The sequence below is a fragment of the Lonchura striata genome, chromosome 2 (genome assembly GCF_046129695.1).
Source record: "Lonchura striata isolate bLonStr1 chromosome 2, bLonStr1.mat, whole genome shotgun sequence".
Lineage (NCBI taxonomy): Eukaryota > Metazoa > Chordata > Aves > Passeriformes > Estrildidae > Lonchura > Lonchura striata.
The window spans coordinates 4307187-4329946 of NC_134604.1; the positions used below are offsets into that span (position 1 = coordinate 4307187).

At 60.6% G+C, this 22760-nt stretch overlaps 2 protein-coding genes across 3 annotated transcripts; both read left to right on the top strand.

Annotated features, from left to right (window-relative positions):
* Positions 1-1302: 1302 nt before the first annotated feature.
* Positions 1303-3102, top strand: LOC110473113 (folate receptor gamma). Its single transcript, XM_021535397.3, has 5 exons — positions 1303-1399; positions 1571-1718; positions 1937-2125; positions 2200-2335; positions 2691-3102. Exons 1-5 carry the CDS (start codon positions 1353-1355, stop codon positions 2963-2965), a joined length of 795 nt encoding a protein of 264 aa, XP_021391072.2. The 5' UTR covers positions 1303-1352; the 3' UTR covers positions 2966-3102.
* Positions 3103-7598: 4496 nt separating this feature from the next.
* On the top strand, positions 7599-22353 carry INPPL1 (inositol polyphosphate phosphatase like 1). Of its 2 annotated transcripts, XM_077790939.1 has the most exons (28): positions 7599-7775; positions 11837-11900; positions 12569-12719; positions 12809-12929; positions 13017-13154; positions 13237-13327; positions 13549-13638; positions 13969-14067; positions 14254-14404; positions 14618-14724; positions 14975-15077; positions 15155-15351; positions 15732-15849; positions 16374-16470; positions 16562-16700; positions 16790-16889; positions 16972-17060; positions 17140-17221; positions 17315-17404; positions 17516-17629; positions 17742-17830; positions 17927-18014; positions 18097-18252; positions 18323-18407; positions 18801-18950; positions 19024-19783; positions 19874-19992; positions 20486-22353. In XM_077790939.1, the coding sequence occupies exons 1-28, from the start codon at positions 7603-7605 to the stop codon at positions 20574-20576; spliced, it is 3852 nt and encodes a 1283-aa protein (XP_077647065.1). In that variant the 5' UTR covers positions 7599-7602; the 3' UTR covers positions 20577-22353. The 2 variants fall into 2 exon arrangements, with proteins under 2 accessions (XP_077647065.1, XP_077647064.1); XM_077790938.1 differs by having other exon boundaries at positions 19024-19992.
* Positions 22354-22760: the final 407 nt, after the last annotated feature.

Genomic DNA, 22760 nt, shown 5'->3' on the forward strand with positions numbered 1-22760 from the left:
AGGTTTTCCTCTGTGCCCACACACCTCCATCCTGGCACAGGCGGGTTTTATAGGGAAAATTCCGCCTGAGGCCAAGATTTCAGCAATCAGTCTTTTCTTCCATTCAGAATCCGTAGGTTAATGAGATTTTCTTTTTATTTTTGGTGATGAGGAAGAACAATTACGTGTCCAGAGTTGTTGAATCCCTTGATGAAATTTACAGGAATCCTGCATTCACCTGTATCTGCCCGAGGATTTCTATAATATTTCTATAATATCCATCTCGGGTCGCTCACGCAATGATCAGTGCCCGGGTATCCCCTTATCCCTCCTGGCCCAGCCACATCCTTTTACGTGTAAATCAGGTTTCAACACGCACCAGGTTTCGTCTGAGAGGGTGGGGGGGACTCCTAATACAAACATGTATACTCCAACAAATATTTAATATCACATATATCATCCTAGAAATGCCACAAATTATATCTACTACACATAACATCTGTGACCCCCTGGGGATGTGTGACCCCGATGGGAAGCATTGTGACTCTCCTCAGGGGGTGATCCCCACGGAATATCTGTGCCCCTCGTTGGGGTATTTGTGACTAATGGTGGGTTTGTGACCCCCCCACAGGTACCAGTGACCCCAGTGAGGCGGTATCTGTGATGCTGATGGGGTATCTGCTCCTTTGAGGATTATCTGTCATCTGTGAGGGGTATCCTCCCCACTACTCAGGGCATCTGTGATCCCTGGGGCATGTCTGGTCCCCCATCATGTGTGACCTTGGAAGTGTGTCCCCCTTGTAGGGTATCTTACCTCCGTGATTGCCCCAGGAATGTCTCACCCTGGAGCATTTCTGTCCCTCCCGAGCCACAGGGACTGCTCTCCTGCAGGCTATCCGCTCCCCCCTTCACGGGGCATCTGTGATTCCCTGGAGTGCCTGTAATTCCATGAGGGGTACTTGCCTCTACGCTGTGGCCATCTGTGACCCCACAGGGGGTACCTGTCCCTGCCAGCAACATCTCTTACCCACTGTGGTGTTCCCCGCCTCACAGTGATTCACAGGGACCCTGTGGTACTGGGGGGCCACGTCCTGCCCCTTGTGCTGGTGTCAAGGAATCAGGCCACCTCCCACGGGAGGGAAGGAAAAATAGCCCTAAGTAGATTTTGGCTGGTGCTGGCCCCAGCCTGGCGCCAGGAGGATGAATCCCAGCTGCACGTGGGGCCAGGATAGGCATGAGTGTCAATCCAGGACACAGTGGGGTGCCAGGGTGGGATGCACTGTCTCTTCCGTGTCCTCAGTGCTGCCCAATCCGCTGCATTCCCACATCCCGTGACCAGTGGCCACGGGTTGTGCTGCACCACGACCTTTGAGATGAGCTGTGCTCGTCCCACAGCACCTGGAGCCCAGCTGCCCCCCAGGTAAGAGTCTTGATCCCCTGGCATCCCCAGGTAAGACCCCTGACCCCACTGTGGGTGGTCGTGGGCGGTGACCGTGTGCTGCCGCGCTTCCACGGGCACAGCGGGGGACTTTGTCCCTGCTGTAACTGCGTCTCTCGGTGCTGCTGTCCTGACCTGCTGTTGCCCTGGCAGAGCAATGGCAGCGGTGTTGGCTCTGCTGCTGGCCTGGCCAGCTGCCATTTCAGCAGTGACAGTGACACAGGACTCGCTGCTCAACGTCTGCATGGATGCCAAGCACCATAAAACAGAGCCTGGCCCTGAGGGGCAGCTCTATGGGCAGGTACGGTCCTCATGCACTGTACTATAGCTCCCACTGGTGTCACTTGCTGTGGGGTCACCAGGATGGAGGCTGGAGGGCTCTGTGCCCCAACATGAATTCCATCATCCAGTGTCACCCACCCACGGGCACTGGTGCTTCCCCTGGACCTGCAGCAGGTCCCAGCTGAGCCCTGGTGGGTCCTGGTGGGTCCCAGCTGAGCCCCAGCTGCCCTGGTGCAGTGTATCCTCTGGAAGGACAATGCCTGCTGCACTGCCAACACGAGTTTGGAAGCTCACCAGGACCAGTCCTACCTGTACAACTTCAACTGGGACCACTGTGGGGCCATGCCAGAGAAATGCAAGCGCCACTTCATCCAGGACTTGTGTCTCTATGAGTGTTCCCCTAACCTGGGGCCATGGATCGACCAGGTAGGTGAAGACCCCACCCTCACCCACCCACCAGGATCCCTGGGGTGAACTGGAGAAAACTGGGGGCCCTGCAGGCAGACACCAGCTGGAGGAAGGAGCGGATCCGGGATGTGCCACTGTGCTGGGAGGACTGTGAGCAGTGGTGGGAGGATTGCCAGGATGCTGTCACCTGCAAGGTCAACTGGCACAAGGGCTGGAACTGGACTACAGGTGAGTGGGGGTTGCAGGGCAGCCCCCATCATGCCTCAACTCTCCTGTAGGTCTCCAGTCAGTGTCCATCTTGCTGCAGGGGAGCAAGGGAGTTGTATCCACCCTCCCTGGTGGGTGTGAGTGGGTCCAGGGGTGTGAGGGTCCCCATGGGGTGGGGGTGGCAGCCAGGTGAGAGTCCCCTGTGCATGTGAGTGGGTCAGGGTCCTCATGGCATGTGGGGTAGACCCTGTGCCACCTTGAGGTCAACTCTCTCTTCCCCAGCAATGCCAGTGGGACCCATCTGCACCCCATGCACAGGCAAACAACACCCATTTCCCCAAGCCCTTCACCCACTTCACCCCTTGCCCACCCCCAGGCACCAACCAGTGTCCCAAGGGTGCCATGTGCCAGAAGTTCAAGTTTGTGTTCCCCACGGCGGCTGCACTCTGCGAGCAGATCTGGTCTGGCTCCTACCGCTACACATCCCACCACCGTGGCAGCGGTCGCTGCATCCAGATGTGGTTTGATCCCACGCAGGGGAACCCCAACGTTGTCGTCGCCCAATATTACGCCCATGGCGATGCTCCCCCAAACTCCCCGCTCTCTATCCTGCTGTCCCTGCTGCCCCTCGCCCTTCTGGCCCTGCTCTGAGCAGGAGGGGCTGCAGGCAGGAGCAGGCAGTAGGTGGTCAGGGAGGTCACCAGGCTGCCTTGTGTCTCCCCATGAAATGTTCCCAAGCTGTGTCCCCCACCAAGGCACGTGCTTCATGAATAAATGCTCCTGCCCGGCTTGGTCTTGGGGTGTTGTGGGATGGTTGGGGTGGCAGTAGGATGGTTGAGGGACCTAGGGGGTGTCTGTTTGTCTCATCCTGCTTCTGGGGGGGAGATGAAGCAGACTGTGGTGAGGGCTGGTCCTGGATGGTCGGGACGGACAGAGACAAGAGATCTCTGAAGTCAGGTGTTAGGATAAACTACACATTTTTGAGGGATGACCCTTGGATCTGTCTGTGGGTCAAAAAAGGGAGTTACCTTCTACTAGCTACACTACTGTCCACCAGCTGCTTAGCAACCAAGGTCCGAAATCTCAAAGTTTGTTCTCATCTCAGTTTCACTCAGTCTCTGTATTTTCCAAATCCTTTGCTAAGCAAACATATTTATAAGACTTTCCCATTTCATCTTCCCCAATATCTCCCCCGTTCTGATGAACAACTAAGATGTTAGATACTCTCTTCCTCATCAATTTTGCACACACTGAAGTATGCAGGGTACTACAAATGAAACGAAACTATCACTATTAACATAATCAAGCCTACTTTACAGAGCTCCTTTAGCCGTTTGGGCAATTCTTCATGATATGGCCAGGTTTTTTTGCAGAAGTAGCAAGGTCCTGAAGTTACAGCAGTTTGCCTAACAGCCATAGCGTTGCCTTGTTGCTGGGAGGTGAGATGCAAGGCAGCTAGGATTTCAGTAAGTTTTTTGTCTCGTGCTTCTGCTTGTGTTGCCTGTGCTGTGAGAGCCTTTTGAATTTGTTCTCCTAGAGTTTTTCCAAGTTCATTTGCTTGAATCGTCGCTGCTTGCTGTGGACTTCCAATTTTGTTGCAGGCCTCAATCATTTCAAGCACTGTAGGTTTTTCTTTTCCCAAGGCTTTGATAATTCTTTTGCATTCTGCATTGGCATTATTTTCAATAATGTCCCATATCATTATTGGGTGAGCTATATCATCACTGCATTGCCTTTCTGCTGCTCGGATTACTCGATCTACAAATGTGGTAAATGGTTCGGATTACTCTTGGCTAATTAGATTGTCAGCTTTTTCAAAAGTTCCTGCAGGCTAAATTTGCAAAAGGGCTCTGAGAGCCATCTTTCTGATGTCATCTAACGCCATTCTGGGTAAATTCACTTGATTATCATTTTTATCATCAGGAGGGTCACCTGTTAGCTTAGACAAGGTGAGGACACGAAGGTCTGCATCAGTGCATTGTCTATAAGTGGCTAGGACCCCTGCAAGCAGTCTCTTCCATTTGAGTTCCCATAGCATATATTGTCAATCTGTAAGAATTATATGAGCAAGATTTTTACAGTCAGTTGGTGTGAGTGTATGTACCTTCCAGGGTACTTTTCAGCAGTTGCTTAAAATATGAAGAGAAAATACCACTGTCCTTTATCGTTTTTTGTAATTCTTTCATCTCATGAGATGGGATGGCTGTCCATTTCTAGGACCACTGGCTTGCTGGCTGAATATCACAGGCATTGCCAAAGAATTTAAACTTTCCTCTTTGCAAATTTCGCGTCTGACTTCATGCCAGTCAGTTAGTTGAAGGTTATCAAAACCTCCCTGGGAATTTTCTAAATTTGAGGTTGATGGTGGTGAATTGTCAGGGTCTACTGTTTTATTTTGGGTTGCCAAATCTGTGCCAAACTCTGGAGAAACTTTAGAGCTGTTCGGGAACAGGGTTAGTTCTTTTTCGGACTTTCTTTGCATTGGGTTCAAAGGGTTAGCATTTGGAGGAGCAAAGTAGTTCTCTGTCTGTCCTGCTAAAGCGGGTGTCACGTTCCCTTCTTGCACGGCTTGTGTGCCTGGCTGTGGTCCCGTCCTGCTTGGGTGAGGCGCAGGATGCGGCGGCGGAGGCAGGGAAGCAGGGGGCAGGGAAGCTGTCAGTGGAGGCACAGGAGCAGAGTCGGGAGCTGCGGCAGGATGCAGGTGACACGCTGGTCCGTGTTGGCGGTGGAGGCAGGTGAAGAGCAGCTGAGGGCTGAGGAACTGCTGGCCGCTGTAGTGTTGGGGGTTCCAGAAGGTGTGCGGGAGGCGCTGCAGGGGGAACTATTTGTGATGGGGCTGGGCTGGCGGCGTGGATGGGTCCGCTTGGACACTCGGGGAACACGGAAGCGCTGGCAGGGCCGGCTGGCGTCCTGCGGCTGGAACTGGGGCCACAAGGATGTCGGCGGGGGTGGACTGCGGCATGCAGCGGGTGGGAACCGGGAGGCCGCATCAAAGCCGTGGCGGAGCGGTGCGGGGTGCCGGAGTTGCGCACGGCCGATGCCAGGAGCGGTGTCCCGGCTGAACGGGTCACGGATGGGCCGGGGGCCGCAGCAGCTGCGCCTGCGGGGGAAGGCGGGGCCGGGGCTGCCGCGATGCCGGCAGCGGGAGCTGTCGCCGCGGTGACGCTGTGGGCGGGCTCGCAGGGGCGGCTGGAAGAGCTGCGGCAACCGGGACAGCAGGGCTGCTTGAACGGGAGTGCGGGCGCGGGGATGGCGGGAGGGGCGGCGGGGTCCGTAGGGGTCGGCGGAGCCGCGTTGGAGAGCGGCGGAGGAATGGAGCGGATTCTCAGCAACAACACGGACGGGCTGCTGCGGGCGTGGTCTGTGCAGCAAACAGCTCGACCAACGCCCTGCACGCCGGGACGAGCTCACCGGCAGTCGTGTCCCGGCGGGAGATGTTATTAAACAGTCTATTTCCAACTGCGTCCCAAAAGTCTCTGGTAAAGACGTTCAGTATTGGGAAGTTAACTAAAGTCCATCCTGAAAGGTTTTCTAGCTCTTGCTTAGGTAATGTGATGTTGCTGCATCTTTAAAAAATGCTTTAGTTGCTTATAGAGATCTCGGTCGTGGGCAGAGTGGGATTGTCCCGTTGTTACACAAGTGTAGCCCACCTTGGTGTCGCAGAGCAGGGTCCTCACTCAGAACTCGGGCGTGGGAGCCTGGCCGGGCATTCCAATCGGCGTTCATCCCCTCAGAGCTCCGGTTTCAGGCGTCGCTTGGCAACAGCTTTCCGTGCTCGGGACCCCCGGACTCCAGTCGCTCCGAGCCCCAGTGCGGGCGGTGCAGAGCAGCACTCGCCTGTGCTCGGGGCAGTGTCCCTCCGGAGAGCTCCGGTCGGCGCTGTTCCGCAGCGCCTCCGTGCTCGAGGGATGCCACGGCAAGGGTCCTCAGAGAGCTCCAGGCAGCCGCCGGCTAGCAGCGGCCCCTGTGCTCCAGGACAGCCAGGCAAAGTCCTCCGAGAGCTCCAGGTGCTCGCTACTTAATAACGGCTCCACGTGCTCGACGATTGCCTCGGGAAATCTTTTGAGCATCAGCTTTCACGCTGGCCAGCAGCGAAATGCCGCGCTCACGACACCTATTTGAGGGCTACAACTGGTTATTTAGTTACCGACCATAGAAAACTGTTGCACTGGTGGAAAAGTTGAAGGGTGTGGCACTTCCACGTTGGGCACTTCATCTTCCCCAATAGCAGACATCACTTCTATTCATTTCCACCCAGCACTGCCTCCCCCAAAACCACTGTGCTGGGCAAAGCAGAAGGCACAGGGCTGCCTGCCTCTGGAGCCCAGGAGGATGGGGTCGCTGAATGTGTCCTAGCACCTGATACGGCTCCAGGGCGTCACTGCCACCCTGGGGTGCACAGGATGAGACTGGGAAAACTATGGGGGAAAAGGGGAGGACATCCTGGGGACTCTGAAGTGAGAGCATGTCAAGGGAGTTTCGCTGGCCCGGAGCCCACCCCTGGTGTCCCTTTTCCCCCCACACGCTCCGTGTTCCCGGCTGTGGGGTGGCACCGTTCCGATCCCTGGACCGTGGAGAAGTCCCCGGTTTTGGTGGCGAAACCGGGTGGCGCCCCCCACTTCTTCAGCCCCCGACCCCAGCCCTGCCCCACCGCGGTCCCCCTTTTCCCAGTGCCCGGCTCCCCGGTACCTTCACACCCCGATACCTTCATACCACCGTGCCCCTGCTCTTCCCTTCGATGTGCCCCTGGGTGCTCCCCTAGTGTCCCTATCTCTCCAAGTGCTTTCCCCCTCCCAGGTGCTCCCCGCCCCGGTGCTCTCCATCGTCCCCGTGCTCCCCACTGCTGCTGCCCGCTACCCGGTGCTGCTCTCCGCCCCTCGGTGCCGCTGCCCCTCGATCAGAACCCCCGATTCCCCCTGAACATCCTACTCATGGCCCCTGATCTGCCCCGGTGCCTCTCAGGTGCGCCCCCCAGGACCCCACCAATGCTCCCCCGTTACCTCACCGGTACTCCCCCAGGCTCCCCGCTGCTGCTCCCCCAGGATCCCCCGTGGGTCCCCCCCGGTACCCCTCTCGACCTCCCTCGATCGCCCTTCCCGGCGGCCACCCCCGGATCTCTCCGGGGGACACCGATGAGGTACCCAGGGGCCCCCGGTGCCCCCAAGCCCCGGAGACCCCGCCTGTCCCCGGGATGTCCCCGTCCCCCACCTTTCCCCGCCCCGGTGCCCGCCCCTCGGCCTCCCTCCCCCTCGGAGCGCGGCCCCGCGGCGCGGCCCCGGCGGCGGAGCATGGCGGGCGCGGGGGGCGCGGGAGGAGCGGCCCCGGTGCCGGTGCCCCCCTGGTACCACCGGGACCTGAGCCGGGCGGCGGCCGAGGAGCAGCTGGCGCGGGCCGGGCGGGACGGCAGCTTCCTGGTGCGGGACAGCGAAAGCGTGGCGGGGGCCTACGCGCTCTGCCTGCTGTGAGTGGGGTACGGGCGGGGGGGTGCCGGGCCGAGACCCACGCGGCACCGGCGGAGCACGGCGGGAGATCCGGGAGCGGCCACCGGGGGTGACCGGAGGGGGGGCACCGGGGCGGGGAAAGGTGGGGGCCGGGGGAGCTGCGGAGGCACGGGCAGGGTGTCGGGGGGAGGACCGGGGGCGACCCTGGGAGAACAGCGGGTTCTGCTTGAGGGGGGCACCGGCTAGATACCGCCGGAGCTTGGGGGGGGGGGATCCCGGGAGAAACGGGGCGGGGGTACCGGGGGAGATTCGGGCGTAGGAGTGGAGTGTTCAGGGCGGCACCAGAGGGGCCTCGGGGATGGTCCGAGGAGAGCAGGAGGTCTGGAGGGCAGCCGGGGGTGGGTTCTGGACGAGCAGAGGGGAGGGTTTGGGGGAGCGCCAGCGAGGTCCCAGGGAGAGCACTGGGGCGTCATGGTGGGGTCATTGCAGGGATTCAGGAGACCCAGGAGGTTCAGGAGACACAGGGCAGGTGTCCAGGGAAGCACTGGCAGAGAACTGGGAAGAACAGTGGGAGAGCCACCGAGGTCGGGAGGGGGGGTGCCAAGGAAGCACGGGCAGGGGAAGCAGTGGAGATCACTGGAAGGGATCCAGGGGAACACGCAGGGAGCATTGGGGGGTGGGCGAAACATCAAGAGGGCAACAGACAGAGAGGGAAAGCCACCTGAGGGATACAGTGAACATGGGGGTCACCAGTACTGTGGGGCTTGCTAGGAATTTGGGCACAAGAAGGCTGGGACAGCTCTGGTTGGTGGGTGCTGTGGGGGCACAGACATGGGAAGACCTGGGGGTTCAGAGGGACACTGGCACTTCTGGGACACAGGGCACTAGGAGAATGGCACCAGCTGTGGCCCGGGTTTCCCAGGAGCCCAGAAACCAACAGACTCCGGAGGGGCTGGCAATCTCTGGACATTGGGGGGATATTGGGCTGGCTCCAGGGGTGCTTTGTTACCCTACCCCACACTCTTGGGGTCCCTGAGCCTACCCATGGCACTGGGGGTCCCCAGTCTGGGAAGGGGGGACAGCTCTGTGCCCTTGAGTTGTGCCATGGAACTCCATGGCTCCCAGCTTGTGCCAGGTCACAGGTGAGTGCTGACAGCCCTGGGGGTCCTGAAGTGCCTTTGCCCAGTGGTGCACCCCAGCACCCCCACCATACCTGGGGCCTCTGGCACCTCGTTGTGCTGGGATGCTCTTGGGGCGTGCCACCAGCTTTGCTCAAGGCTGGCTACCTGTGCCAGCACCTGGACCTTGATGTGGTTGTGAGGTGGTGATGAGGGCACTTAAAGCTTTTCTGTGCCCTGAGAGCCTGTGGGAGAATTGGGAGTGTACTGTGAGCTGGCCTGCCCTGGCCTGGGGTACTGTGTGCTGGTGCCACACGCAGTTGCCAGGCATGCAGCCTCCATGGTGGCATAGATGTCCTTCCCCCTGGACTGTGGCAAATGCAGTTTCCCAGCCAAATGGGCACAGCGTGGCTCTGGGCACTGGCTCCCCACCACAGAGCTGGGCTAGCAAGCAGCACTAGCACAGCCCTGGGAGAGCATGTAATTCCAGCACCTAATGGTGCCATGTGGCTGGAGGGCATTGTGGCACCAGTGTGGGTGATAGGGGGCTACAGACAGCATTGTGGTACGGGTGCCTGGGTAAGGTGTGTCTGTCATTGATGCCTCTCACTGCTCGGTGAGGAGGCCGTGGGTGCCACGAGGCTGGCCTGTGGCACTGGGACCATGCAGCATGGCAAAGCCCAACGTGAGGATGCCAGGTTGGCAAGCTGAACTCCAGCAAGAGCTATTGGGAGTCCCTGGTGCTGTGATCTCACCAGGCACCCCCATTGCCAATGAGTGGGTGGACAAGGCTGTGGAGCCACTGGCCTCAGCTATTCCTGGGGCCCTAAAAATAGCTGCAGAATCAGGAGGAGGAAAGGGAACTGCAGCGGGATCCCGGCAGCGTCGGCTTCCTTTAACCCTCCCACTGGTGCACCATGGACTCACTGGGACGGATGTGGCACACCAGGACATCTCACTGTGCTCTTGCCGTGGCACACTTGGGTGTCTCACCATGGCACGCCAGGGTGCCACACTTGTGGCCTCACTGTTGCATATTGGGGCATCACTGGAGCCCACAGGGTTAGCATATGGCAGTGTGTGTGCTGGGTGTGCTGACATCACTGGCTGGTGAGCAGTGCTAGTGGGGACAGTCCTGCTGTAGTGTCCCACAGGAGCGTGGGGGCTTGGAGCTTCCATCCTGGCTCAGCGCCAGTTCATGGGGGACACCAGTGCCAAGGTGGTGCCGGTGGGCGCACGGTATCCCCCTTGCCAGGGTGCCCACATCCTGCTCTTGGTGGAGCAGGGTGGTAGGTGCCACAGAGCAGTGGGGATACGGGGTGCCCGCTGAGCTAGCGGGGCCATGGCAGGGTGCTGTGCGTCAGAGCCGACAGGGGAGTCCCGTTGCTCCTGCATAAAGGCTCTTTGTGCCCAAGCCCGGTGCTCTCTGGCCCCCCCTCCCCGTCACTGCTCACCAAAATACCAAAATAGCAGCGACAGCAGTGTGGGACTGGGCAGCCAGGGGGACCTTCCACAGTAGCAACCCCTGTGCTGGGTGTCCCTCCAGCCCCCTGCCAGTTATCCACAGAGAACTCCTCGATGTCCCCCACAGCTGAGGTTCCTCCTAAGGATCCTGCTCCTTGCCCCTCCAATTCACATATTAGTGCTATGCTGGGGTTCCTCTCGTACCCACATCACACCTCCACTGGTGTTCCTGCTATGGAGACCCCAATTGTGTATTAGGACTTCCCACAGAGACCCCTTAAGCTGCCTTCATTTGGGGGTGTCTCTTTGTGCCCTCCCCCATCCTACCAGCTGGGATTCTCCCACAGACTCCTTTGAGTCTGGGAACCCCTGATCCCTTCACCTATGCTAGTGGGGTTTTCCACACATCCTCCCCATAGTGGATTCCCATTCAGCCCCCTGCTACCACTTGGGGAGTTCTCCATGGCCCCACATTCTCACAATGACCCCTGACTGGGTATTAGGGCACCTGGGAAGACCCCAGTGATGCTGGGATAGGTCATACCTCCAGAGGAGGCAGGAGAAATGGGGTACCTGGCACTGCAGGGAGTGTGGTGGCACCAGGGGACCTGGTGGTGTGGGGTTGTGGCAAGGTAACCAGAAGTGTAGGGTGGCACCAGGGGACCTGACTGCAGGGGGTAGGATTTGGGGGCACAGCACCCTGTCCAAGGGCACAGCACCCTGTCCAGAGACACAGCACAGCATGGGGGGATGGATGCTGCCTTGTCCCAGTCCCCCAGCCCTGTGTTGAGCTGGGGCAGGGAACACAGCATCTGAGTGGCCCTGGTGGTGACAGCAGCCTCAATGCTTATGGTGACCTCTGTGGCCAGAGGCCAGCCAAGGAGGCACAGTCCCTGCTGACAGCCCTGGAGGGGGGAGGTCTGGCAGTGCTGAGGCTCCCTGTCTCTTGGAGTCCCTGAAATGGGGAGGGCTTCCAATCCTGCTCCTTGCACCCACTGTTGCTGTCACCCCATCTCTTAGCGCTGCCCGTCACCCCCTGCCCCGGGATCACGTCCTTGGTTCCTGTCAGCTTCCACAGGAAAATAAATTGTTTCCTGGTGTCCTGGCTGCCAGCTCCTGCTTGCTCCTGCCAGCTCCTGCCTGTGCTGTGGGCTGGGGACAGTGCCTCTGGCACAGACAGGCAGTGCAGCAGGGGCAGCAGCACTGCCAAGGACGTAGTGGTGTCAATTGTGGGGTCGGAGCAAGCAGGGGAGTCACTCTCGGACTCCCAGCACCCATTCTGCAAGCGTCTTCCCATGATTTTTCCATGGGTTTCCTGTCAGCTCACTGCATTTTATGGGGTATAGTGGTATTGGAGCTCCTCACTGTTGGTGCTGGTGAAGTAGGGCTCTGACTGGATGAATCTTGAGCATCCCTTTGGGGCTGGCAGGGGCTGTGCAGCCAGCTGGGGGGGACACTACCCAACCCCCAGCACCCTGATGCCCTCCCTGCTGCCACAGGTTCCAGAAACACGTGCACACCTACCGCATCCTGCCGGACGAGGAGGATTTCCTGGCCGTGCAGGTGGGCAGCGCGGGCACGGGGCACCCTCAGGCTCGTGGGCAGTGGGGGGGTCTCCAGCTCAGCAGTACTCAGTGCTGCCTTTGTGCTGTGAGTTTACCTGTCTCTCTGGCTGTGCTGGGCTCAGCCCTGGCCCGATGCCACGTGCATGCCCGGCTGTGCCGGATGGCTTGGCCGTGCCTGTCTTGGCCGGCTGTGGCACTGGGTATTTTTAGAGCAACAGAACCCTCTTTGTGCTGGCCAGGCAGGCAGGAAAAGCTGCCCTTGGGAGGGAGGAGGCCAAGGGATTGCTGCTGCCTGCACCCTGTCAGCCCACTTACCAGCCCTGCAGGCCCCCTGCAATAGGCCCTGGTCCCCACCGTGGGGTCAGCCCCCCATCCTGCGTGGAGGTCCCTGCATGGAGGGGTTCCTGCATGGGGGTCCCTTCATGGGAACATCCCTGCATGGTGGCAGCTCTGCGTGAGGGGATCCTTGCATGGTATTATCCCTGCATGGGGGGGCGGGTCCCTGCATGGTGGTATCCCTGCCTGGGGAGATTCCTATTTGTGGGCATCTCTGCATGGTGGCATCCCTGCATGGTGGGTTCCCTGCTTGGTGGTGTCTCCACCTGGGGGAGTCTGGGGATACTGGCTGCAGGTGCTGATGGTCCCGGTGTCCCCGTGTCCCCGCAGACGTCACAGGGGGTGCAGGTGCGGCGCTTCAAGACGCTCAGCGAGCTGATCGCCCTGTACCTGCAGCCCAACCAGGGGCTGGTCTGCACCCTGCTCTTCCCTGTCGAGAGGGAGAAAGAAAAGGAGACCGTGGAGGACAGGGACTACTCAGGTATGGCAGGGTGACATGGGGGGGTGGGTTAATAGGGTCCTGAGACCCCTGGGGTGGTAGTAACTTGCCCCCTCATTGCCCCATTGCAGATGGAGAAGATGAGAAGCCGCCGTTGCCACCACGCTCCGGCTCCACCAGTTTCTCTGGCACCTCAGCGGGGCTCAGCCCCACTGGCCTGGGACCATCTGTGCCAGAGGGGCCAGCGGAGAGGTGAGGGTCTGTCTGTCTCCTGCCTGTGCCCTGTCTGTCCCCTGCTCCTCCCTGCTGCCTCTCACCCCCTGGGTGCTCTCTCTGTAGCACCAATGGGATCAGCAGCATCTCTCACGAGTACCTGAAGGGCAGCTACAGCCTGGATCTGGAGGCAGTGAAGGGAGGGGCCAACAGCCTCCCCCACCTCAACAAGACTCTTGTCACCTCCTGCAAACGGCTGCACAGGTGAATGCCGGGCACTGGGACAGGTGAAAAGATGGAAGGATGTCTGTGCCACCCAGTGAGCCGGCTCCTCTTGCCTCTCCAGTGAGGTGGACAAGGTGCTGGCAGGGCTGGAGATCCTCTCCAAGGTGTTTGACCAGCAGAGCTCCCCCATGGTCTCCAAGATTCTGCAACAGGTAAAGGGAATATGGGAACATAGCAGTGGCAATCCCCCACCATGGACTGCACCCACAGACCCCACCATGGTACCATCCATAGGTGGTGGGGAAAACTGGAGAAACACCATCCTACCCCATCCCAGATTGCCAGTGGGCTCTGCCACTTGGGGTGGGGGGAGGCTCTGGTGTGGGTCTGGGGTTCACATCCCAGTGCTGGGATATCCTGCTGGGGGTTCCAGACAGCAGGGCAGAGTGGAGAGCAGGAGCTGGAGAACCTGGTGCTGAAACTCTCCGTGCTGAAAGATTTCCTGTCCTCCATCGAGAAGAAGGTAAGGCTGGAGATGCAGGGATGGATGGTCTGATGGGGGTGTTCTGAGGGGTCTGAATGAACTGGAGAGACTGTGGGGCTGAGGGCGCTGGCAGGACTGGCAGAGATTTTTGGGCTGGTGGAGCTGGGGGACTGGGGATGAGCTTGTGGGATTGAGGCACCAGTGGGACTCGGGAGGGCCAGTGGAGCTGACACTGGTAGGGCTGAGGGGGCCGGTGGGGCCTTGTGGACTGTGAGGTCTGGTGGGGCTTGGAAGATTGGTGGGACTGGAGGGGTTGATGGAGCTGGGGGACTGGTGGGCTCTCATCTGACTCTGCTGGGGCTCTGGCAGGCATTGAAGGCCCTGCAGGAGATGAGCTCAGCCACCCCTGCCACCCCCCTTCAACCCCTCTCCCGCAAGGCCAAGAGCATCCCAGTGCAGACCTTCGAGGTGAGCCCTGCCCTACCCCCTGTCCTACTGAGTTTTGGAGTTTTGTGGGGATTTCAGCATCAGCTGGGAACCTCCGGTGTGACACGGAGGGCACAGACCCCCAGGTGTTTCTGGGGGAGGCCAGATGCCAGACAGGCTGCTGGGGGAGTCCCCTGTGTCCTCCCTCATCCCAGTGTCCCCCGGCAGGTGAAGCTGGATATCACCCTGGGGGACCTGACCAAGATTGGGAAGTCACAGAAGTACACGCTGAGCGTGGATGTGGAGGGGGGCAAACTAGTGGTACTGAAGAAGCAGAAGGACTCCCAGGAGGACTGGAACACCTTCACCCATGACAAGAGTGAGTGGGGAGGTGTCTGGGGGGCCCCAGCACCCGTGGGACTCCCTTTGCACTGGGGAGCATCCCTGTGAGGCTCAGTGGTGAGCTGGAAGCTGGGGGATTTCCTCATGCTGGAGGTGTCCCCATCTTGGGGGTCCCCCAAAGCATGGCCTGGGGGGTTCCAGCACTTGGCTAGCACCCAGCACCCTCTCAGTTCTTGCCACTCCTCCTCAGTCCGGCAGCTGATCAAGTCACAGCGGGTGCAGAACAAGCTGGGCATCGTCTTCGAGAAGGAAAAGGATAAAACGCAACGGAAAGACTTTGTTTTTGTCAGTGCTCGGGTGGGTAATGCTCAGCTGGAGACGGGCAGGGGACAAGGGGTCCCTCGTAGGGATGGGGTGGGCAGGATTTGACCCCTGGGCCCTGGCAGGGCTCAGGGACAGGCGCTGGGTACCGGTGCCTGATGGCTGTGTGATGTCCCTGGGGCGGTCCCCCATGCCCAGAAGGTGCCAGTTTTGGCTCAGCCAAAGCAGGGGGCGGGATAGGGTTGTAGGGAGCCCCTCTACCCCCCCTCACTTCCCCCTTCTGCAGAAACGTGAGGCCTTCTGTCAGCTCTTGCAGCTGATGAAGAACAAGCATTCCCACCAGGATGAGCCTGACATGATCTCTGTCTTCATTGGCACCTGGAACATGGGTGAGCAGGGCGGGGGGCAGCCCTCGGTGGGATGTCAAAGCCCCGGGGTCCCCCTGACTGTGCTGTCCCTCCTGCAGGCGGCGTTCCCCCCCCCAAAAACATCACTTCGTGGATCACCTCCAAGGGGCTGGGCAAGACCCTGGATGAGGTGACGATGGCCATACCACACGACATCTACGTCTTTGGCACCCAGGAGAATTCTCTGGGAGACAAGGAGTGGGTGGATTTTCTGCGCACGGTGCTCAAAGACTTCACAGAGGTGGAGTACCGCCCGGTAAGAGCCAGGGGCTCCAGGGCACCTTGGGGGCTGTGGGGTGCAGGCACTGGTGGGTGGTGGAGGTGTGTGATGCTCAGTGTGCCAGGGGTGGCTGTGCTCTGGCTCTGTGACCCCAGCTCTGGGGTGCTCTCATGGTGCTGGGTGGCTGTGGGTGCTCCGAGTCTGCCGACACAAAGCATTTTGGGGTGGTCTCCCTGTGCTGGATAGCTGTGGACACTGATTGATGGTGGTGGGATTCCACGGGGAACAGCCCTTGGTGGGAGAGGCTGGGCTGACGCAGTAATGAGCATCCCCTGTGGACACACCAGAGGGGCCCCCATGGCCCCAGGGGGCCCCAGCACATGCTGGCAGGGGGCTGAGGGTGCTGGCACCCACAGGTGGCCATGCAGTCCCTGTGGAACATCAAGGTGGTGGTGCTGGTGAAGCCAGAGCACGAGAACCGCATCAGCCACGTCAGCACCTCCAGCGTCAAGACAGGGATCGCCAACACCCTGGGTAGGGCCGCAGCAGGGTATAGAGGGATGTGGGGCGTGTGCTGCACTGGGGGGAGTCCTGGGCTGTCTGCACCATTGGGGGGGTTCTTTTGTTGCATGTGTTGCATGAGGAGGAGTCTCAGCACGCGTACCTTGCATGGGGAGGAGTCCTGGTGTGTGGGCATTGCACGGGGAGGGGTCCCAGCGTGCAGGTTGCACAAGGAGGTGTCCCAATACGTGTTGCATGTGGAGGGGTCCCAGAGCATGGGTGTTTCACGGGGTGGGCTTCGTGTGCAGCGCACAGGGAAGGGTCTGGGAATGTGAGTTGCATGATCAGGCCCTGGATAAGGGTGCTTTGCACGAGGGGGATCTGGGGGGTGTTTTTCATGAGGAGGCCTCTCAGCGTGTGCCAGGCTGCACATGCTGTGCTGGCTGGCCAGGTGGGGACTGTGCCCTGTCATCGTGACGTGGGGCTGGCCGGGTGTCTGTCCCCGAGGTAGAATCAGGGGTTGCCTGATCCCATCCCATGTCCCCATTTCCTCACAGGGAACAAGGGCGCTGTGGGTGTCTCCTTCATGTTCAATGGCACCTCCTTTGGCTTTGTCAATTGCCACCTCACCTCTGGCAATGAGAAGACGGCACGGTGAGCACCCCCACCCTGAGCTGGGCCAGGACAGGGCTGTCACTGCTGTCCTCATATCTGTAACTCCCTGTCCCTGTGTCCCCTACTTCAGGAGGAACCAGAACTACCTGGACATCCTGCGCCTGCTCTCACTGGGGGACAAGCAGCTGAGCTCCTTTGACATCTCTCTTCGCTTCACCCACCTCTTCTGGTTCGGGGACCTCAATTACCGCCTAGACATGGACATCCAGGTCAGGGGAAGGGGTGGGTGGGGTGGGAAGGCAGGTGGGAGTGTCAGGGTCCCCCTCCCAGCCCAGTGCCAACACCTTTGTCCCCGCAGGAGATCCTCAACTACATCAGCCGCAAGGAGCTGGAGCCGCTGCTGAAGGTGGATCAGCTCAATCTGGAGAAGGAGAAGCACAAGGTGTTCCTGCGCTTCGGTGAGGACTGGGGGGCTCCGAGAGGGTCTGGTGCTGCAGGCCCTGCTCTGGGGATTGTCCTGACCCACTGCTGTCCCTGCAGGTGAGGAGGAGATCACCTTCCCCCCAACCTACCGCTATGAGCGGGGCTCCCGGGACACCTACGTCTGGCACAAGCAGAAGCCCACAGGGGTAGGTGCTGGGGTTAGAGGGAGTCAGGGGAGGGGAGGACACCACAATCTAAACCCCCACTGCTCCCCACCCCTGCCAGGTGCGTACCAACGTGCCGTCCTGGTGTGACCGCATCCTCTGGAAGTCCTACCCTGAGACTCACGTCAACTGCAACGCTTATGGTGAGCAGTGTACCCACCCCCAGCACTCTCATCATGTTCTGGGGACAATCCCCCCCTCCGTCCTGACTTCTTCCCCATTCCCTCTGGCTGCAGGGTGCACAGATGACATCGTCACCAGTGACCACTCACCTGTCTTCGGCTCCTTTGAAGTGGGAGTGACATCCCAGTTCGTTTCCAAAAAAGGTGCCTATGCCCAAGGGGATACCTCGCTGTCCCCTGCCCCTCCATGGTCCAACCTCTCCATCTAAATGGAGAGGTTCCAGGGGGATTCCAATGCCTCGCCTCTCCGTGGAGGGCTCTCTAAGTCCTCAGAGCAGGCGTACATCGAGTTTGAGAGCATAGAAGCCATCGTGAAGACTTCCAGTCGCACCAAGTTTTTCATCGAGTTCTATTCTACCTGCCTGGAAGGTGAGGACTGGAATGGCAGTGGGGAGTCCCAGAGGGCTTGAGGGGGGTTCTAGGAAGCTCATGGTGTCCTGGAAGGCTCAAGGATTGATGCCATGTCCTGCTACCACCACAGAGTTCAAGAAGAGCTTTGAGAACGACAGCCAGAGCAGTGACAACATCAACTTCCTCAAGGTGCAGTGGTCATCCCGGCAGCTGCCCACGGTGAGGAGGGGCTAGGGGCTGACAGGGTGGGTGCTGGGAGAAGCTGAAGACAGGGAGACCCCCACTCAGTGCCACACCCCATTCCCTTGGCCACAGCTGAAGCCCATCCTCTCCGAGATTGAGTACCTGCAGGACCAGCACCTTTTGCTCACTGTCAAATCCCTCGATGGTTACGAATCCTACGGTGAGTGTCCACTCCCACGCCCTGCCAGCACCAGGGGGTCCGTGGGGTGTAGACCCCCAACCTCCCCCACTGTCACCCCCAGGGGAGTGTGTCATTGCCCTGAAGTCGATGATTGGCAGCACAGCACAGCAGTTCCTCACCTACCTGTCCCACCGCGGTGAGGAGACCGGCAACATCCGTGGCTCCATGAAGGTCCGGGTGCCCACGGAGCGCCTGGGCACCCGCGAGAGGCTCTATGGTGAGGAGCCCCCACCCCAGGGGGGATGGTGGAGAGAGGGCTCCATCACTGAGCCCCTGTTCCCTGGCAGAGTGGATCAGCGTCGATAAGGATGAGACGACAGCCAGCAAAGGGAAGGTGCTGCTAGGTGCCAGGGCCACCCAGGACAATGCCAAGTATGGGGGACAGGGCTTGGCAGGGTGGGGGGCACCGGCTCCTGGGGGTCGGGAGGCCTGAGGGATTTAGCTGGGCACAGGTATTGCTCAGAGTGTCCCCCTAGGCTGGTGTGTGGGATGTGACTTGGGACAGTACTGATGCCAGTTTTGTGGCACACGGGGCAGGGGCGGGGCTCTGAGCCTCCGAATGTGGCTCTGGCTGTGTTTTGGTGGCTGAACCCTGTCCTAGAGGGCAGAGCTCCACCCCGGGGATCTGAGCCTTGATCTGGGCTGCTGAGACCCATCCCACAGGGTCTGAACCTTGTCTTGGGTGATCTGAGCCCTGGCCTGGGGGTCTGAACTTCATTGCAGACACTCAAACCCCATGGGGCACCCAACACCTCCTGTTGCCAGGTCTGTGGGGCGGAAGCCCACGGGTGCTGAGCCCCCCACCACCATCCTGGCCAAGCTCCCAGAAGAGCCCGAGAAGAGCAGCACCGCAGCAGCGCCGCGCCCCCCTGCCACACACCGCAGCACCCCCAGGGACGAGGCCACCTCGGGCCGGTGAGGGAGAATGGGCAGGGCCAGGGAGGGGGGGATTGGTCTGGGGGTGCCACGCTCAACCCTGTCCCCGTAGGTCCAAGGCGGAGGCAATGCCAGAGCTGTCGGGGGCTCCCCTGAAGAACAGCTTCAACAACCCAGCATACTACGTGCTGGAGGGGGTCCCCCACCAGCTGCTGGTGCAAGGGGACCCCGGCAAGCCCCCCAAGGCCAAGGTGCAGCTGGCAGTGCCGGAGCGCTGCCAGTGCCCCTCGGCGTGCTGTGGTGGCGAGAGCGATGAGGAAGAGGACGTGGGCACCCTCAACCTGCCACCGCCGGATTTTCCCCCGCCACCGCTGCCGCGGGAGCTGGAGCTCCCCCCAAACGCCTTCTTTGGCACCCCCAAGGAGCTGCTGGTACCCGGCGGGTGTGAGGACCCCAAATCCCACCCTGCTGCCTTCGGAGAGGCTCCCGTGCCCAAGCTGCACCCCCGGCCACCCCCAGCCGCCAGGGCTGGATTTGGGATGGAGGGGGCTGGAGGGACGCCTGCTACTGGGGGGTTGCCTGCTGTCGGGGGGCTGCCCACTCCTGGGGGGCTGCCCGCAGTCGGGGGGCTTCCCACTCCTGGGGGGCTGCCGGGAGGGCTGCTGGATGACCGCTCCTGCTCGGTGCTGCAGATGGCCAAGACACTGAGTGAGGTGGACTACGGGGGTGGGAAGGGGAGGGTGGCCCCCCCACCACCGCTGCTGGCCAAGGGGTCATTGGCCCCTCGCTCCCTGCACCCTGACTATGGCCGCCCCCTTGCCTTCCCTCCCCACTCCATCCAGGAGAGCATCCAGGAGGACCTAGCTGAGGAGGTGGGTGATACAGGATGGGTGGGGGTCCTCAGCACCTCAGTTGGGGCTCCCTTTGGGGTGCCCCGTGGTGCTGAGGCTGTCGGGGCGCAGGCGCAGGGCCGTGGTGCGGGCGCCGTGCCCGGTGTGGGCGAGTGGCTGCGGGCGCTGGGGCTGGAGCGGTACGAGGAGGGGCTGGTGCGCAATGGCTGGGATGACCTGGAGTTCCTCAGGTGAGCAGCCCCCCAGAACGGTGGGGAGGGACCCCCACCCACTCCCACCACCAGCCTGGCCAGCCCCATGGGTCCATGTCTTCCCCAGGGGGTCCCAGTGATGACTGGGTTCTGGGGAGGTCTGTTGGGGTGCTGCCCTTGGTAGTCCCCACTGTTCCCAGGGGTTCCCCACTGCTACTGCGGGTCTCCACTTCCCCTGGGAGCCCCCCACTGCCCCTTCAGGGCCCCATTTCCCCCCAGAGGTTCTGTGCTGCCCTGGGGTGGGCATTGCTTCAGGGGTCCCTGCAGCCCCTGGGTGTCCCCACTGCCCTTTGCCTCTCGGGATCCCCCCTGCCCCCTGAGAGTCACAAAACCCCACAGCAGGGACAGGATGAAGCCTGGGTGCGCACCCAGCAACCTGAGTGGGGGCCCTAGCACCCCCAGGTGGGGACCCCAGCCGAGTCTGGGGTGCCCCTCAGGGTCAGAGAGCCCCATATTTGTGCCTCCTTCCCAGTGACATCACAGAGGAAGACCTGGAGGAAGCTGGAGTGCTGGAGCCTGGCCACAAGCGCGTCCTTCTGGAGAGCCTCCAGCTCCGCAAGTAGCTGCACATCCAGCACCCCGTGCCTCCCGTGGCCCAGCATCCCAGATCCTGCAGCTGCACATCCTGCATCCTGCGGCCCAGCATGCCAAATCCTGCAGCCCTGCGTCTCAGACCTTGCAGCTGTGTGTCCTGCGGCCCAGCATCCTGCATCCCGCAGATGCACGTCCCGGATCCCACGGCTGTGCATTCTGCATCCTGCTGCCACACATCTGGACCGTGTGGCCCTGCATCCTGCAGCTGAGCACCCCAGATCCTGTGGCCATGCACCCCAGACCTCCCAGCTCCTTTGGCTGTGTGTCCACAGCCCAGCATCCCGTGGCCACATATCCTGGGTCCCGTGGATGCGCGTCCCAGATCCTGCAGCCGTGCATCCTGCAGCTGAGGATCCTCATCCCAAAGTCCCACATCCTGCATCCGTTCATCCCACATCACCAGCAGCAAGTGGGAACCCCACGACCTCCACAGCCTGCCCCCCACCCCTGGATGCAGGGTAATGGGGTGGGAAGGGGCAGTGGGGAGACAGGGGGTGCTGGGTCCTGGTCAGATAATTTCACATGAGGATCCCTACGGGGGGCCCTCACATTTAAGTTATTTTTTTATTTATTGGGAGAAGGGATGGGGGAAGAGGTGGTTGGGGGGTAACCATTGGGATCCTGGCTCCCCCCATGACCCCCTCACAGCTAGGAGGAGGCTCTGAGCATAGTCATGTCTCGACCCAAGTGCCTTCATGATGCCTGGGATGGGACGGGATGGGATGGGACGGGATAGCTCAGCCAGCCCCCATAGACAACACTAGGCACAGCTCAGGGTCCCCATCCCCAGCTCTAATGATTCTGTCCCCATCCTGATGGTCCCACCCCCACTGTGAGGGTTTCTGTCCCCACCCCAAGGCACTGTTCCCCTGAGGGTCCCTGTCATCAAGATGGATGTCCCACTCCCACCCTGGAAGATCCCCATCCCCATCCAGGTTGTGCCTGTCGCCATCACTGGGTGTCCCATCCCCTTGCTGTAGGTCCCTGTCTCAGCTCCAGGGAATCCTGTCCCCACCCTGGACTTCATATCTGCACAGCAGGGCTTCTACCCCCACTCTGATGATCCCCATCCCTGCCCTGGGTGTGCTGTCACCACCCCTGGGAGTTCCTGTTCCCATCTCCAGAGGTTCCATCTCCCCCCCAGGAATCCCTGTCACCATCCCTGGGGCTTCCATCCCCACCATGATGGTCCCTGTTCCCATCCTGGGGGTGCTGCCTTCATTCCTAGGGGTCCCACCCCCACCCTGAGGGTCCATCCCCGGGGTCCTGTCATCCCTATACTGGGGATTCCGTCCCTACCCCCAGGGTCCCGTTCCCCACCATGGGTGTCCCATTCCCACATGGCAGGGTCCCCGTCCCCACTCTGGGAGTGCCTGTCCCCACGCTGGGAGCCCCATCTCCAGCCTGGGAATCCTGTCACAGCAGAGCCAGATGAGTGCCTTCCCCCAGAGCCCACCCCACACCACCAGTGCCTCCGGGGCGTGTCCCCCACTCCCTCCCAGTTTGCCCATTAGGTACTTGCTGGGTCTGCCTGCCCCGCGGGGGTTTGGGCTGCCCTTGGGGACAGCGGGGCTGGCAGCCGGGTCTCCTTGTGGGTGCTCAGCCCCAGCCTTGCCAAGTGTCCTTCCAGGAGGGTCCCCAGGGTGGGGGTCCCCAGGACAAGGGCCCTCCCACTGTGCCTTCCCCATGGGAAGTTCCCTCCGTGCTGTCCTCAGGGGGGATGGGGGTGATGCTTCCCCCCCCCCCCCCCCCAAAACCTCACTCCGGCTGAGATGAAGGATGGGCCAGGTGCCCCTGGCATCCCCCAGCATCCCCCCTCTGTTACTGGGGTGTTTGGTGTGAACTTCCCCTCACTAAACCCCCAGCTCCTGTATTTGGAGGTGTTTGGTAAACCTGGAGTGATTTTTATCATGTTCATGCAATGGCTGTGGAATAGTCTGAGGGGGGCAAGATGGGGAACCCAGGGGAAGAATTGGGGTCCCAGCATAATCTGTGACCCCTCCAAGCTGGCTGTACTGGTCCCAGCAAGGCAGGGACCAGGTCCCTTTTCCCCTTCTTGCCCACCTTGGGTACCTCAGACCACTCCCCCAATAGCCTGTCATGCTCCTTGCCACCATCCCAATGCCCTCAAGGCCTTCTTCATCATCACCCCC